This window comes from Monodelphis domestica, chromosome 4, assembly GCF_027887165.1.
Source record: "Monodelphis domestica isolate mMonDom1 chromosome 4, mMonDom1.pri, whole genome shotgun sequence".
Classification (NCBI taxonomy): domain Eukaryota; kingdom Metazoa; phylum Chordata; class Mammalia; order Didelphimorphia; family Didelphidae; genus Monodelphis; species Monodelphis domestica.
Window position 1 is genome coordinate 180,568,337 of NC_077230.1, and position 18,086 is coordinate 180,586,422.

Here is an 18,086-nt window from a genome sequence, read left to right on the forward strand (position 1 = left end):
GACATAGAAGAAATGGCTAGATAGATAAGAAGAGCTTCAGGAGAGAGTAGTGTCATGTAAAATCAGGGAGGAGGGTCTTTCTAGGTGGGAAATAGTATTACATGCAGCAGAAAGGGAAAATATCCATCAATCATTAAGAATTCGTTAAGTATATCCTATATCCTAGACATTGTTCCAGGTCCTGGGTGCAAGTGCTTCTTTCTTACCCTCAAGTAGCTTACTTTCTATTGGACTCATAGATATCAAGAAGTCATCTAGTTCAACTTCCTCATTTCACATCTGAGAGAGAAAAAAAGGATGAAGACTAGGAAAAGGCTACTGGAAATGGTAATTAAAAGATAATTGTGAGACTTGCAGTGGCAGAGCCAAGATAGCAGAGTAGAGGAAGCACTAAATTGAGCCCTTCCAACATTTCCCTCTAGACAATTTAAAAATAATCCCTCAAATAAAATTCTGGAGTGGTAGAGCCAACAAAATGTTTAGGTGACACATTCTTCCAGTCCAAGACAGTTTAGGAGGTAGGAAAGAGAGATCTGTGACAAGAGGGTGGAGGCTGGCCTAGAACTCACTTAAATGAAACACCAGTGGGTGGGACTAGATGTTGGAGACATAAGCAGCAGCAGCTTCTGGAGCTCTCAAGCAAGAGGTGATAAGGGGAGTTGGCAATTTGTCAGAAGGACTATTGGGGATTCCAGGGTTAGCACTGAATACAAAACCAGATGCTAGTTGGCAAATCCATTGCCTATAGCTACTTCTGAATCATAGTTCAAGGGCAGAGAAAAGCTCTTTCAGTCAAGAGGTAGTGGGAGTACTGAGGAACAGTAATACTTTTGGTCAAAATGATCAAGAACTTGGTGAAACAGTATCACTTCTGGTCCCAAGGAATGAGGAGCTCTTCCAGGGTAAGGACCAGAGTTCAGACTAGGACAACCGTGACTTCTCAGATCACACTACCTTGAAAGACTGAAAACTTCTAAACCCTCAGAACTAGCTCTGAAAATAGTTGTGTAAAAAATCCTAATGCTTGAGGCAGTGACCTTCCTCCTACCCCTAGGCTATGAATAGAGCCCAGCTTTAACCTAAAACTCAAAATCTAGAAATCAGATGAGAAAATGAGCAAACAATGGGAAAGATAAAGACATACACTCGGAGGAAGACAATGAAGTTTAAACTGCTATGAGAAGAGTCTCAAAGAAAAAAAAATGAATTGTATACATGCCCAACAAGAATTCCTGGAAGAGTTAAACTCCACTAGCAGTGTATATTTGTTGTGAATTGGTCCAACCATTCTGGAGGGCAATTTGGAATTATGCACAAAAGGCTTTAAAAGACTGTCTGCCCTTTGATCCCGCCATAGCACGCCTGGGCTTGTATCCCAAAGAGATAATAAGGGAAAAGACCTGTACAAAAATGTTTATAGCCATTCTCTTTGTGGTGGCAAAAAATGAGGGGGTGTCCCTTGATTAGGGGGACAAACTATGGTATCTGATGGTGATGGAAAACTCTTATGCTGAAAGGAATAATGAACTGGAAAGACCTCCAGGAACTGATACAGAGCGAAAGGAACATAATCAGAACATTGTACACAGAGACTGATTGTAGCAGTTAAAATTAGTTTCTCTGCTAGAAGTATTATATTTTTATGAGGTTTATTAAAGGTTAAGAAATAAAGAAAATACAAAATAAGAAAGCATGTGCCTAGGAGGGCCAAATGGCCCATTCACTTACACTACATCATGAGAGAAGTGTCTGCTTGAAAGCGGAAGTAGTAAGAGGAGCTCAGTAGGCTTTTACAGCCAGTTAAATGGAAATTTTTGATCTCGCCCAGGTGGAAATCTCAGTGAGATTAGAGGGCATCTCGGGAACTAGAGCAAGGACTTCTGGGGATTGAAGTCTGGGGTTCAAATCTCCATTTTTACATGATACACTGTGGCACAATTGAATGTAATGGACTTCTCTACTAGCAGCAATGCAATGACCCAGGACAATCCAGAGGAACTTGTGAGAAAGAATGCTATCCATATCCAGAGAAAGAACTGTGGGAGCAAAGACACAGAAGAAAAACATATGATTGATCATGTGGCTCAATGGGAATGTGATTGGGGTTCTGATGTTAAAAGATCACTCTACTATAAATATTAATACAATGGAAATAGGTTTTGAACAATAATACATGTATAACTCAGTGGACTGGCTTGCCAACTCTGGAAGGGAGGCAGGAAGAGGGATGGGAAAAGTCATGAATCATGTAACCATGGAAAATATTCTAAATAAATAAAAATTTTGATTTTCAAATATGAAGAAGCATTAAAAAGGTAAATATAAAAAATCACAAGGCTTAATAGAGTTTACATTTCTATATGTAAGATGATATATGCAACTTCTAAGATATTTGTCAACATTAGGGAAGTTGAAGGATTCTTTATAGAAAGAGTATTGCAGTGAATTAATTATATAGGAATGGTGCAAAAAAAATGGATGGGGGGCAGCTGGGTGGCTCAGTGGATTGAGAGTCAGGCCTAGAGATGGGAGGTCCTAGGTTCAAATCTGACCTCAGACACTTCCCAGCTCCCTGGGCAAGTCACTTGACCCCCATTGCCTAGCCCTTACCACTCTTCTGCCTTGGAGCCAATACACAGTATTGACTCCAAGACAGAAGGTAAGGGTTTAAAAAAATGGATAGGTAAGAAAGAGGAATGACAGTGGAGAAGGAGGAAGGGAGAAAAAGAAAAGGGAAAATTATCTCACAATTAAAAGGCATTCAAGGAAGAACTTTTACAGTGGAGTGGAAAATGATGGAGAGAGGAAGGCAGACAAAGTTTGAACTGCACTCCCATCTAAATTGGTTCTAAGAAGGAAAATATTTAGCTTAGCTAATGAAGAAATAGGAGGGAAAAGGGAATTAGGGAAAGGAATGAGTGATAAAAGAGGAGGTGATAAAAGAGGTAGTGATGAGAAGCAAAACAGATTTTACAGAAGGGACAGGGTAAAAAGAAAGAAAAACAGAAGAAAATAGGAGGAGGGAAACACAGTCACTATTCATAACTGTGAATGTGAATGAGATAAACTCACTCATAAAATGGAAGCAGATAGCAGAATGAATTAGAATCCAGAATCCAACACTATTTTGTTTACAAGAAACACAACTGAAATAGAGAACCACACAGAGTTTTAAAATAAAATAAAACACAGAGAGCTGATTCCATTATGCTTTAGCTGATATAAAAAAGAGATAGTTGCAAACCTTGGAGGAAAGAATATCAATAGAATTATGAGGTTAAAAATAAGATTGAAAAATGTTACAAAGTGAGTAGGAGACCAGGAAGTGACAGCATTAGGTGTAGACAGTCACTAGCTATCGACTGCTCTTCCTTCCTCCTGGTGTGGTATTCAGAACATAGATACTCAGAAAGTTGATAGATATTATTCAAGAAATGATTTTTCCTTCTGGAATCCAGTGTGAGGTGCCTCTTGCTCTCTCTCTTCACCTCCTCAAATATCTATTCCAAACCTAAAATTTAATAAAGTCAAACTCCTTGGGATTCTGAATAATTATTGGTTTTGACTATGGTATGTAAAATGATGAGCCGTAGGGATAGAAACACCATGAAAGATATGTAAGTTCAACTGAGCTGAACTGAGTGGTAAGTGAGGGAATAGAAACTCACCAACCCCACCATATCTAGCTGGCTTCACATCGCAATGCATCCACCCATCTTGCTACTACTCTCTCCTAAACTCATCACTTTTTGCCTTTTGCTCTGTAGACAGACTATAAAGGCTATCATTACTTCCAGGGAAGGTAAGGCAATCAATACATTTCTCTCACCGTCCCTCTGACTCTCCAGATGAAAACTCACTTTCTTGGCCATCATTCTCCTCTTTGTCTGTTTCTTTCCCTTTCCCCCTCCAGTCGGGTTAGGAAGGCAGCTTCTCGAAGGGAGGGACTATCTATCTCCCTTTTGTATTCATCCCCTCAGCACCCAGCACCGTCTTTGGCACACAGTAGCCCTTTGAACGCTTTCCCCCTTTTCCCGGAGAGATATGACCCAGCTGGTCGTGTGGCCTGCTTGAGCAGCTAAGTAGTTTTGACTCTGTTGCTCATAGGAGACACTAAATAGATCAGGTTCAGTACCAATTAGCATCACATTAATCTCTGCTAATATTGAAGAGAGGCTGCCAAGGCTGGAGCCCATTTATCTGCCCTTTCCATAACAAGCACCTTACAGTAACAACCACCTGGCACGTTGTCGGGCCCAAAGGTCCTGGGTGACAATATGTTTCCTGTCCTGGGCTGCATAACCCTAGAAGACCCACTTTCTGGGCTCTGAAGTATTCCGCGGTTTCTCGGAGGAAGGACAAATTCAATCTCAGATAAGATGGATTCAGAAAATAGGTCACTGATGTAAGTTTGCAGCTATTTCCCCCCTTGCTTTCTGTGGGTGCCTTCTTCAAATTGCTTTTTCAAAGGGCAAACGAAGCCACGGGGGCTGCGAGGTGGAGGGAGGGTGGCGCCAGTCCCTCCAGTCTCTGGGGTCACCGTTCTGTCCCCGGCCTCAGATCCCGCCATCCTCACACTGCTGCCTACATTTTGTCTGGGCTGTTAAATTGCTGTTAAAGGAGAGGCAGAAATCCCCTTCTTGGCTATTGATTTTTTCACACCCCCAGAGCATAGTTCACAGTCACTTGATTTGCCACCTGCAGTTTATAATAGAACGGACTCGTGGGATTATGAACCACTTTATTTCTGTGCAGCGTTTCCCAGCTTGAGGCCAAATTGAAGGGTATTAGTCATCAGCAATTTGCAATTGTTTTAATGTACTTCACTTGGAGGAATTGTAAGCAGCTAAAGCCAAGATAAATTTTCCAGCACCAATGGGTAGCATTAATGAGGAAGTCAGAACGTGATGATTTCCTTAAATAGCTTTCATAGACTGATCCGTTTGCATGATTCTGGGGGCAGGGGGGATATGAACTAGAGGCTCTTTATGAAATCTGTGGCTTTGATAATGGCTCACGTTCAATGATTTTTGGATTAAATCAATATGTATAGTTGCTTTTTAATGTTTGTATATGTTTAAGGCATGAAAATTATTCAGAGCAATATTTTGCATCATGTGGAATTAAATCAGAGTGGTGGTCCACTTGTGTAGTCATCTGTGTCTGTAATAGCACAGAGGGGCTGTTTTTTCCTTTCCCAGTGTTTGTATATGAGGAGGAGAATTTCCCTGTGATGACCATCCTGATCTTGGAGCAGGGGTGGGCTAGTCAGGAGAACAGCAGGCTAGGAAGTCGTGAAACTCATCAAATCTTTGGAAAAAATTGATTGGATTTCATCCCCAAAGCTTAAGAAGAAAGAAATAAGAATGACTTGTATATGTCCACCTCCAGAGAAAGAACTGATAAATAGAAATAAGTAAGATGTAGTTTTAGAGATACATATATCTTTTTGTCGAATGATGGCTTCTCTGATGGGCAGAGAGGAAGGAGTTAACTGAGTATTTTAATGTAACAAACAAATAAATAAGCTTAAATAAAAATAAAAATAGAACATTGTATTGGGATTTAAAAAAACAACAAACAAAAACCCAAACAGTGAGCTACTAGTTATTTTTGTTGGTGCTGTGTTGTGCCTGAAACGTGACTCCATTTGGGGTTTTCTTGGCAAAGATACTGGAGAGGTTTGTCATTGCCTTCTCCAGCTCATTTTACAGGTGAGGAAAATGAAGCAAACATGGTTAAGTCACTTGCCCTGGGTCACACAGATAGTAATGTCTGAGGCCAGATTTGAATTCAGGAATGAATCTTCCTGACTCCAGGGCCGGCACTCTAGGTATCACCTAGCTGCCCAATTTATTTAGTGTTTTCCTAAGCCACAGCTTTTTATATGAATATGACTTTTTAAAAAATTTATTTATTTATTTTTTAGAATATTTTTCCATGTTTACATGATTTATTTTCTTTCCCTCCTCTCTTCTCTTCCTACTCCCAGAGCCGACACGCAATTCCACTGGGTTGTACAAATGTTGTCACTTGAAACCTATTTCCATATTATTCATTTTTGCTATAGAGCAATTTTATATGAATTTTTAAAAAATTCAAATTCTCAGGGCAACAATGGCTCTTTTAGGTCAATTAGTACAATTTTCTTGACCAAGGATTTCTTCTTCAACATCTTGAAGAATTGATAATCCAATCACTACTTCAAGATCTCAGTTCATCTTCTTAGGAAAGAAGTCTTTCCCAATTTCCCTAGTTGTTGGTTTCTTCCCTCATTACTCCCCCTTCCTCCATCACTTTGTATTAAATGTGTATTTACTGATCCTGAATTTGCTTCTCTATTAACATTTTGTGTTCTCTCAGGAGAAAGTATGCTCTGTGAGTGAAGAGACTGACTCAAATTTGTAACTATATCCTCAGTACCTAGTACAAAAACTGATACACCCTAGTTACTTAAATGTGTGTTGATGAATTGACTAGTAAAAAGAACTGGATTTGAAGGCAGATGAGTTGGGTTTAAATCCTTCTTTTTAGTCTCTTCTTTTTAGTGTCTATACCTCCTTGAATGGATGACAACATATCCAGGCTTCAGGTTTCTCATCTATGAAATGAAAGGATTGAATCAGTCAGTTTCTAAGGTCCTTTCCAGCTCTTCATCCCATGATCCCACCTCACAAAGTGTCCCATTCTACTTTTGGATAGGTCTAATTTTCTGAAGAGCTTCTACATTTCCCAATCTCTCTCTACCTCTCCTGCTGCTATTCTTTAAAATGAAGAACTTTCAAAAGAAGAAAAGTTCCCCCAACCCAACCCCAGAACAACAAAATTAACCAAAGCAATAACCAAGTTTGATATCACATACATGCCATGTAAAGCTTTGCCCTTATACCCCAAGGACACTGGGTCTTTCTAGCTGAAATCTCCTTTTATGTTTTGTTCACCTCATTAGAATATGAGCCTCCCTAAGAGTTAATATATTGAGAGGGATAGTTTCTTTTTATTTTTTAAACCCTTGCCTTATGTCTTAGAATCAATACTGTGTATTGGTCCCAAAGCCGAAGAGCGGTAAGGGCTAGGCATTGGGGGTTAAGTGACTTGCACAAGGTCACACAGCTAGAAAATGTGAGGTCAGATTGGAACCCAGGGTTCTGGGTCTGACTCTCAATCCACCGAGTCATCAAGCTGCCCTGAGAACCATAGTTTTTGAGAAAAAGGAGGCAATGGACCCAATGTACTTTTCCCAAATTAAATCACATTTTGATGTGTAGTAATGGATGACATGTTTAAGAAAGACATTGGATAAAATGCAAGGATATTGATGAGCTGGAAAGCATCAAGAGGAAAGCAACCAAGACGGTGAAAGGCTTTGAGGCCATGTCATAAGAGGAACAATTAAAGGACTGGGGATGTTCATCCTGGAGAACACTCAGGGGGAATATTGTTGTTCAGTTGAGTCTGACTATTTGTGACGCCATTTGGGATTTTCTTGGCAGATATTTGAGTGGTTTACCATTTCCTTCTCCAGCTCATTTTATAGGTGAGAAAATGGAGACTAACAGCCTTAAGTGACTTGCCCAGAGTCACACAGCTAGTTAGTGTCTGGTGTTGGATTTGAATTTAGAAAAAAGTCTTCCTGATTTCCAGCCTTTCGTGCTCCATCCATTGGGTTATAAAGGACTGTCAGGCAGAGAAGGGATTAGACCTATTTAGGATGGCCCTAGAGGACAGAACTAGCAGCTGGATGTTACAAACAGGCAAACTAAATTTGATATCAGGAAAAACTCTCCAATAATTTCTGATGAACTCTCTAAAAGGAGAATGTCTTTGGAGACAATGAGGAAGGCTCCCCATTCACTGAAAGTCTTCAGAGAGGCCAGATGACCACTTGTCATTCTACATAAGAGGCATGTTAGAGAGTGGATTCCTTTTGTTTACTGTTTGGACTTGATGGCTGCTGATGTCCCTTTCAGCTCTCATAATCTGTAATCCTATGATAGGGAGTCATCATGCTGGTGTTGCTTAAGAAACCATAAATCCTTTATGTAAGGAAATTTTTTTATCAATAAAGAGTAAATCAGGACTATATTAAAATTGTTATAATCAGTACTTTTTATACAGTTTTATGCAACGTTTTATTACTTACACCATAAGTAATAAATAAACCTACACCGTAAGGTTTATAATTCTGTGAGACAAGTAGAACTTTATTATTGTCATTTTATAAATTATGAAATTCTAGTCTCAGAGAGATCAAGTGACTTGTCCATGATCATGTGGCTAGTTAGTATTAGAGCTAGAATTCAAACGCAGGTCTCCTGACTACACATCTGGTACCACATTCCCGGGGGATAATATGCTGGCATAGCCATTTTCTTATAGATCCTATTTACTTTACATAGAACAGTTTAGGAAATGCTGATATAAGGCTTATTTATTTATTTATTTATTTATTTATTTTGACTGCCAGTAGTGATGGCAAAGGGGATTAAAAAAAACCCAACAAGTCTTTCCTCTGACTACTCCTTCTCTTTTTTTCCATTTGGACATTGCAGAGAAACACAAAGGTGCAAACAAAGGTAGTTGTTCATGGTATGATTTTGGAAACACAAAGACCAAGTATATTTCAGAGGAAATGAGTGATTCTCTGGGACATTTTACCCAGCATGACACCAGTAAGAGATGAAGCCTCTGAGTAGGAGAGACTGTGAAGAGACAGGACAAGACCCAGGACTGCCTTCTTGTCCAGGACCCAAACAGAAGATGGGAGGAGAGATGATGATGGTGTAACCTCCTCCCACCTTCACTTTCTTTCTCCCTTAATGCCACCAGTTCTGAACTCTCCTAGACTATGGACTCTCTCTGGGACTGGTATTGGGATGAGGTGTAACAATCAAGGTTGGAGGTGTTCTAGGGAAATAGGTTATCCTGAAATAGTTCTGTGGAATCAAAGAGGAAGGGAAGGAGGGGATGAGAGAAATCAGAAGCAGTGGTAGCTAGGAGGGAGGAGGAAGGTGTCTGTCGCTATTTGCTGGGGCAGTCATTCCTGAGTGGCCATTTATAAGCAAAGAATAATAAGCAACTCTTCCTAAGTAGCCTCTGTCTATCTGAGACTTACTTAAATCAGGGGTTGTCTATCTGAGACTTACTTAAATCAGGTGTGGGATTAAACATGAGGAGATGTCACATAGCCCGTCCAAACCTGAGCTTTGAAGCATGAGTACAATGTGGATGAAGCAAAGCAAAGTAGGAAGAACTTTCCCAGGTGGAAAGAATAATATGAACAACATGGAAGTAAGAATGAATATGAATCGAGAGTTTAGAGAACAAATAGGAGACTCTCCTGGCTTAGAGATCCAGCAGGACCTAGTGAACAGTGTGCTAGGCTTGGAGCTAAGAAGACATGGGTTCAGATTCCATCTCGAACACTTAGTAGCTGTGTTACTTTGAGCGAGTCACTTAGCTTCTTTCAAACATAGGTGCTTCCTGCATAAAATGAGGATAATAACACCTAACTATTGTTAGGATGTTGGCATAGGGCTAGGTGAAATAGCTACTAATAATTATTTTTGTTTCTTCTTTATCAGTTATGAGTTCTCTTTTTCATTTAATGCTGGTCATTTGGTTTTCATTTTCTAAAAAATTGAATTAGCTAATTGAATTGTATGGTTTATTTAAAAAAAGCTAGTTTTATTCATTAATTCTATGCTTTTTTAACTTTTAATTTTTTTAATTTTTCATTTGATTTTCAGGATTTCTATTTTGATTTTTAATTGGGATTTGAAATTTGTTGGTTTTCTAATTTTTGGGTTTTTTTAGTTGCATGCCCAATTTATTGATTTGCTCTTTCTTTCATTGAGGTAAGTATTTAGAGACATACATTTTCAGTGAGATAGTATATATAAATGATTTGCAAACCTTTAAATGCTTTCTAAATGGCCAGTTATTGTCTATCATAATTTTATTCCAATGGTGGATATGTGTTGTGTATTGAGAAAAAGGATTGATTTGCCTGGTTTGTATATGTAGACAAACCCTGAGTGAGACTGAAGAGGTATCTTTCAGATCAGTATCTCAACTCATGATGGGGTGATGGCCCTGTCACTTCAGCTACATCTGTTAAGGATAAAGATCTTTATATACTAGGAATCCTAATGTTCTCATGGGAGAACTTGCTTGGCAGAAAAATAACATCATACAGCTAAGCCAAGGACATATATTAGAGCAGGGAGAGTCTCAGAAAAGGTTTCACGAAGGATCTCGGGGTCCAATGCAGGAGACATGCATAGGTTTCTACAAAGAAGTTGAATAACCTTGTATCCCCACTGTTTTCTGGAACAAGGACCTTCTCTTTGTCCTTATTACTTGACTGATTAATGAAATGCCTGTGAAGCACTTTGGAATTTCTTAGAATTAAGAGTTCATCTAAGTATGAAAGGATCTTCCTGCCCAAATATAATCCTCATTTATCATACACAACCTACTCTAAAATCCTTTTGCCTCTTGGATACTATTTTTGTGATGGACCCTGCTTAGAACTGAGCTCCCTTGGCCACTTCTGAGGACACATGCAGCTACAAAGTTCTTTGGGCTGCTGAGACAGCAATCCTTTGGGTTCTGGGGGGCTGCAGGGGGAAGGGGCAGCTCTGAAGACTATTGACCACTCAGCCAGAAAGAGCTACTCACTCAGTAGATTTTAAAGAGTGGGACAATTTCCATTCGTGGTCTGGTCCTCTTCTCTTCTGAACATTTCTCTTAGAACCATGCATTCGGCATTTCCACTGAGAGGGTGAAGAAATAGTCAGAAAAAAAAGAATCCTGATTTCTTCTTTTAGAGGCCAGTCTCCCCTGGGACTGACCTCCATGTCTCATGAACCCAGATCCTGGGTACCTTCTATAGGAGAGGATGCCCCCTGTCTCCTGGCCAGCAGGGGCTCATCTGGGAACTGAGGGGCTGATTCCCAAACAACTTGGAAAGCTTAATCCTTTCTTGGGAGTCCTGCACATGTCTGAGGCTCAATTTAGCTGGTTTGCTTGCTTGTTCTGCTGCCAGATGAGTTTAGATCTCTCTTGAATGGGCCTCAGGGGTTGTAGGGACAACAGAAGAGATTTTGTCCAGACATTCATGTGGATTTCACTATATATTGACGGGGGATCTTTTGGGGGGAGAATTCGTGGATTTCTCTGTGGCAGAGACCTATTTTCACTCAGGATAGTTTGGTTTCTCACCTGAAGGTACAGGGGCAATAATCCAATTGGCTTTAGGTACTTAAATCAATCTTAGGAGTGTTCCACATGTTACAGGAAAACTAATTTTATTCAGAGAAAGAAAGTTATTTCTTTTTCAATTTTCAATTTTGTTGTTTATTTACTTCAATCAAAAACTTTCCCAATTAACTGTTGGATTGGGATAGACTTTTATAGGTACAAGGAGAGCAGTAACTTAAGATACATTTTATAAAATGTCTTTTATTTCTATAACAATTTTAGAGAGTGAATGAAACCTAAAGGCCTACCAGCTTTGGTAGATCTGGACTATCACAAAATACTGTTTGTTTTTGAATTGTCTATGAGCAACGATAAGCTTGAGACCCTACATTGCATTTAGGAAGTCATAAAGAACTGTCCCACATATGCTTTGTTGAGATCCTTTGGTATTAAGCGTCTTTTAGGGGAAGGACTTCGAAGGGACAATGATTAAGGCTCCTTTAGTCTCCAGAGGACTTTCCACAATTAGGAAACGGACAGATATGCCAAATGTACCATAGTTGATGTACTGAAGTTAGGTAGTGCACATCCATATATGAACTAAGCTCCCCTGGCCAATTTAGGTTATATATATATATATATATATATATATATATATATATATATGCTGAGCTCCGAAGATTTGGAAATGACGCAGCAATCCCTTGGTCCTCAGGCTGGCAGTATGGGGAAGGGGTTGCCTCAGAAATAATTGACCACTGAATTAGAAGAACATCTCATTTGTAGATTTTGATATGAGAAACAAGTTCCGTTGCTGTTATCTTTTTAAAAAATTATTTATTTTTTTCCAGATTACACATCAATACAATTTTTAACAATAATTTCCTGAAATTTTGTGATGTGTTCTCTCTCTCCTTTTTCTCCCCCTCCCTCCCCAAGATAGTAGGTAATATGATATAGGTTGTACATGTATTATCATACAATACATATTTCCATGTTCGTCATATTGTGAAAGAAAACATAATGCTTGCACTGGAGAAAATAGAGTGACGACTAGCGTGATTCAATTTGCATTCAGACTCCATCAGTTCCTTCAATGACCATGGATGGCCTTTTACATCATGAGTCCCTTCAAATTCTCCTAGATTTTGCATTATTGATAATAGTCAAGTCATTCACAGTTGACTAACATACATTAAATCACTCATATGAGTTTTTCTAGGGTTTTTTTAATATCTTGTTTGTCATTTCTTATGGCACAACATTACATTACAAATCATGTATCTTAACTTGTTCAGTGATTTCCCCAAATGATGGACATCCCTTTAGTTTCAGTTCTTTGCCACTTAATTATTTTGGTCTTGATATCTTTCCTTTTTTTCTTTCTCCTTTCCTGAATGTGTATATTGGAATTCACTCTTAGACTTTCTGGAAATGGGAATTAGGGGAGAAGGATGTGACCCTTCCAGCTACCATGGTGACCGCTCACATCATATGTGCTGACTAAGTAAACCTGAAAACAGATCTCAAGATACTGGCTACCTTTTCTACTTTGACTTCTTTCCTTGAGCATAGGAGATTGGACAGGGTTCCTGAGATGGACATCTCCAACTATGGAGACAACCTAGTGAGTTCAAGAGGTCAGAAACTCTGGGTTACTCAGTCAGAGTTGATAGGCAATGGGAGTTGTTGTTTTTTTACAACTCTGCCTTTCTTGGAGATGATCATTATATGGGAGGATGAGCCCATGGCATGGCCAGGCTTGCCAGAAGATATGGGCCTTTCAGGACTTGTTTGGACTGAGTACAGCTGAGGTGAAACTGAAGAAGCTAGTCATTTCTCCTACAAAATGTTTTATTTTTTATATATCAAACTCCTGGGAGAGTATAATAGGAGTTATATATTAAGTCTTTGTCAGTGTGTATTGGTGAGTCCTTCATTTTTTAAATAATTCTTTCATATGGAGGAAACAAATATGTTATGTACCTGGTCTACAGTGTACATTGAGTATCTTTCTACTCTCTTTTGGGGAGACCATAGACATAGATGGAATCAAAGCCTTTAAGTGATTTTCTCTGGGGCTCTTGGTTGGGGCATAAGGACCTGGAAGTGATAGAAAAAGATGCCTTATCTTTCTCTTATCTCTCAACCTCCCTCTCTCCAACCTGAACCTGGTCTGCATAAGCCCATAGTTTGGGTACCCTAAGTGGGAGGGTGCATCCCCATTCTTTTTGGACCAGTGTTGATCTGTGGTTACATATATATGTGTATACACACACACACACATATATATAGTTTTCTTATTTTGACTATGTACCTTGGTAATTAAAACCAAAATAAAACAAAACACAATGGTGTCTAAATACCATTTCCTGAGGTAGAGCAAGGATTTTCATAAATATTTCTCAGACATAATTCATTTTGTGGAAGAATGAATGCATTTTTAGGACTAAAAGGAGATTTTTTTTTTTACCTACAAAGCCCTTTCCCAAAGTCAGAAATGATGATAAATGGCTTTTTCAGCAATCCATGAAAACAATGATTTCCTCTGATTTTTTCTATGACTTGTTTTTTTTTCCTAAACCAAGCTTTGCTTTAAGCACTATATCTTCCATTGCTTTTCTGGTCCCCTCCCCCCTCTTGTAATCACACAGCTGCAGTTCAGCTGTGTTTATCTGGGTTGGGCAATTGAGTCAGTGAAAAGAAGAATTCCTTGATTGAGCTTTGTGATTCCATTGACAAGGCTGACTGTGATACCTCCCACCTCCCAGCCTTGTGCAGTCTAGTAATTGTTATTTTTAATCCACAAACAGGAAAGGGGGCAGACTAGAGGAGCTCGAAGGTCCCTTATAAGCCCATCTCTCTTTGGATCTTAGAGAGGCATCAACATGTAGGGAGAAACACCCTTGGACTTGGCATTAGAAAATCCATTTTTTAAAATTTAGCCTCCACTAGGCATCTTTGGTAAAGTCACTTGATTTTTGTAGGCTTTTCTTTTATTTTTTTTAAAACTGTTACTTTCTGTCTTAGTAAGGAGTCTAAGATGAAAGAGCAAGGCCTGAGCAATGTGGGTTAAGTGACACGCCTAGGGACACACAGTGGGAAGTGTCAGAGGTCACATGTGAACCCAAGTTCTCATGACTCCAGACCTGATCCACTGTGCCACCTAGCTTTCGTATGTGTGAAATGGTGACAAAAATGTGCATCTACTTCCTGGAGCTCTTTTGAGACTCTTTAACCAGAAAGTGCCATATAAATGCCAGTGTTATCCTACCTCCCTTCTGAATATTCCCATCAGTATTTCACCCTGTTAAAGATTGTTATAGAACTAGTGACACATATATGTGTGTGTGTGTGTGTGTGTGTGCGCACGTGTGTATTAATCTAATATAAATAACGTGATATGAGATAATGCAACTATTTGTAACCACTTGGAGCCAAGTGCATTCTGAATGTACTTTTGGGTGAGTCTGATTCTGGATCTCTTAGACTTTAATCTGGACGTTCTTCACAAAACCTTTCCTGAGATTACCCCAATTCTGTGTTTGGGTCATTCATTTGACAAACATGCATGGAGTGACCTACATAAAAGGCAATTTGCTATATGTCTGGACAATGCCAGTCGAAGAAGCCTGTCATTCTCTTCAAGGAGTGTACTGTATAGTGGATAGAATCAAGTGTGGACACAAATAGCTACAAGATAAGGTATGTATGATAAATAGGAGGTCCAAACCAAGGTACCAGAGAACTAAGCAGAATAGATACTTTTTTGGGGGATTGAAACATTTTAATTAATTAATTTAGAATATTTTTCCATGGTTACATGATTCATATGTTTTCCCTCCTCTCCTCCCACATAGCCGACACGCAATTCCACTGGATTTTCCTGCTGTCATTGATTAAGACCTTTTTCCATATTATTGATAATTACAACAGGGTGATCATTTAGAGTCTATATCCCCATTCATATCCTCATCGAGCCATGTGATCAAGTAAATGTTTTTCTTCTGTTTCTCTCCTCCCATTGTAGAATAGACACTTAACTGGCTCTTGCAAGATGATTTCAACAGTTGGAAATAATGGGCATTCCAGGCAGAGGGATGAGAATGAGTAAAGATGAATTACGAGAAGTACAAATATGAAAATTATTCAAGGGATGGAGAATAAATCCATTGGGCTAGAAGCACCTGATTTGTATAGGGAGAACAACTATTTCTGTACCAATAGTGGAAGTAAGAAGCTAGTATTTGAGTCAGAGGATCTAGAAGCATCAATGTTGATTGTTTTCTCTGGCTTAAATATGTCCATAGATCATAGCTGTTGTTAAAAAAAAAAAAATCCTCAGAGAGCTTCTAAGGCAACTGGCCCTGTGCCTTCTGTCTTCAAGTTTACTTCTGCACTATCCTTGTGAATTTTAGATTGACTCCACCCTGCTTAGTCTTTAGAATTTTAGCAACCAAGAATGTATACACCCCCACTTAAGGATTAACTGTGGGGGAGGATGGTCTATGACCTGTGTGTGCTAGCAAGTGACAAATCAGAAACAATTGACTGACCCCCCTGGACTGTCCTAAGCCAAATTTAAGCCACCATTAGTACACATGAGATGCAGGAAGTGATGTAAAGAACTGCCTTTATATTTTGCACCACTTCCTGTGAGAAGGACTTTTGCTGCTTTTGCGATGGTTCTTGACTTGAAAGACTGGAGCGTGGGACCTCAGCCTGCTTCCCTTTCCATTGACCCTTCTGAAGGCACCAGCCTCCAAGGAGGCCCTTCATCTTGGAGGAGGCCTTGTGGCTGGAAGCTGAGCTAGAATTAATCTTCTGGGAAGGCCCCTTGGCTGAGAGGTCTCTGAACTCCCTCTGGCTCAGACTAGGCTGGAGTAGATCTAATTCCCTTTTCCCTCTTTCTCCCTCATTCTTAATTTCTTCTTTCTATTAAAAATAAACCACCATAAAATTTTATCCTGACTTGAGTATTTCATTGGGATTTAGAATTAAATTCCTGGTGACCACTAAAATTATAATCAATCTCAACCCTAACATTTACCCTTAACATCCTCCTATTAAAGTCATGGGAGAAGAGAACTTGTTCAGTCTTATCTGACTCTTGTTGTCCCCATTTGGGGTTTTTTTGGCAAAGATTTTGGATTGGTCTGCCATTTCTTTCTCCAGATCATTTTAAAGATGAGGAAACTGAGGCAAATAGGTTTAAGCCAACTTGCTTAGGGTCTCTCGGCTACTAGGTGTGAGGCTAGATTTGAATGCAGGAAGAAGAATTTTTCCCAAATCCAGGCCTGGTACTCTATCTACTGTATCACCTAGCTGTCCTTGAGGAGGAAACTGTAATCATATATATGGTAGTCAAGGGAGATGGGAGAAAATAATACAAGAGGGCAACTGATGGTGTCAAATGTCATGGAGAGGTTTCGAAGGATAAGAACTGAGAAAATGTCATTGTTCTGTCATATCTGACTCTTTGTGTCCCCATGTGGTGTTTTCTTCGCAAAGATCCTGGAGTGGTTTGTCATTTCCTTCTCCAGCTCATTTTATAGTCAAGGAAACTGAAGCCAACAGGGTTAAGTGACATACCCAGGGTCAGGTCTTCTTGACTCCAGGTCTGGCACTCTATCCACTGTACAACTTAGCTGCAACAAATATCATTGGTTTTGTTGAATATGACCTTACTGGGGACCCCTACCAGAGAAGTTTCACTGGTGATAGTAGTTGGGAGGGATGTGGGGAGAGGAATGCTGGAATGTGGAAGGCAAAGTTTTCTTGACTCCTATAGAACTTTTGGACATCTTTTTACTCTCTCATATTGTAGTTACGACAAATTAACTGCGTAACTTTGGGAAAGTCTTTTTTGAAGCTGTTTATAAAATAGGAATAATAATACTTAAAATCTACCTCTCTCATAAAGCTTATATAAGGAAAATCTTTTGTAAACCTTAAAATGCTATTATATATATATATACATATATATACATATATACATATATTTCAATATCATCTACATGGAGCAGCTGTGCAGTACAGTAGATAGAGCACTGAGTCTGGCATCAAGAAGACTCATTTTCCTAAGTTCAAATCTAACCTCAGACACTTACTAGCTATGTGACCCTGGGCAAGTCACTTAACCTCTCAACTTCATTTTCCTCATTTGTAAAATGAGCTAGAGAAGGAAATGGCAAACCACCCCAGGATCTTTGCTAAGATAATCCCAAATAGGGTCATGAAGAGTATTTCTTGCTGGTCCTTCCCCTAGAAGTTGGCTAGCCTCTGATTCCATAAGACTACATATACCAGGGCTTTACCTACTTCAAAATACTCTTACATATTCTTCCCACAGAATTATAATCTCTTTCTTCCTTTTGCTGCTACTTCTACAATGGAAGGAAACAGGGAATCTGCACCTGTCCTTCCCCTTTAGTCCTACAATGTGTTAAGATTAAAATTAGTTTCTCTAGTAATAAAAGTATTATATCTTTAGAGGTTTATTAAAGATTAAGAAATAAAGAAAATAAAAATATAGAAAGCATGTGTCTAGGCCCAGAGAACCCATTCACAACCACTCACATCTTGCCTGCTAGGTAGAGAGCCACGTGTGCTAAGAAGCGGAAGTAGGGAGAGAGATCCGAAGTAGGCGGAGAGTCAGCTTAAATACAATTTCTGTTCTCTGCCCAGGTGGGAATTCAGGTGCGGTTACAAAGCATTCTGGGAAGTGGCCAAGGACTTCTGGGAATTGAAGTCTGGGTTTCAAATCTCAATTTTTACAAATGTCCCACACTCCTGATATAGTGCTAAAGGGGATCCAAACAAAGGTAAACCATAGTCTCTAATATCAAAGAGTTTACAGTACAATAGAAGATGTTGTTTAG

The 18,086-nt window shown here is 39.3% G+C and overlaps 1 protein-coding gene across 1 annotated transcript in view; it reads left to right on the forward strand.

Annotated features, from left to right (window-relative positions):
* Positions 1-4,161: 4,161 nt before the first annotated feature.
* MYO3B (myosin IIIB) overlaps positions 4,162-18,086 on the forward strand; it is a 700,839-nt gene continuing 686,914 nt past the window's right edge. Inside the window, exon 1 of the mRNA XM_056793985.1 lies at positions 4,162-4,405. Within this exon, the coding sequence (XP_056649963.1) occupies positions 4,380-4,405 (26 nt within the window). The 5' untranslated portion in view covers positions 4,162-4,379. The remainder of the gene's footprint in view (positions 4,406-18,086) is intronic.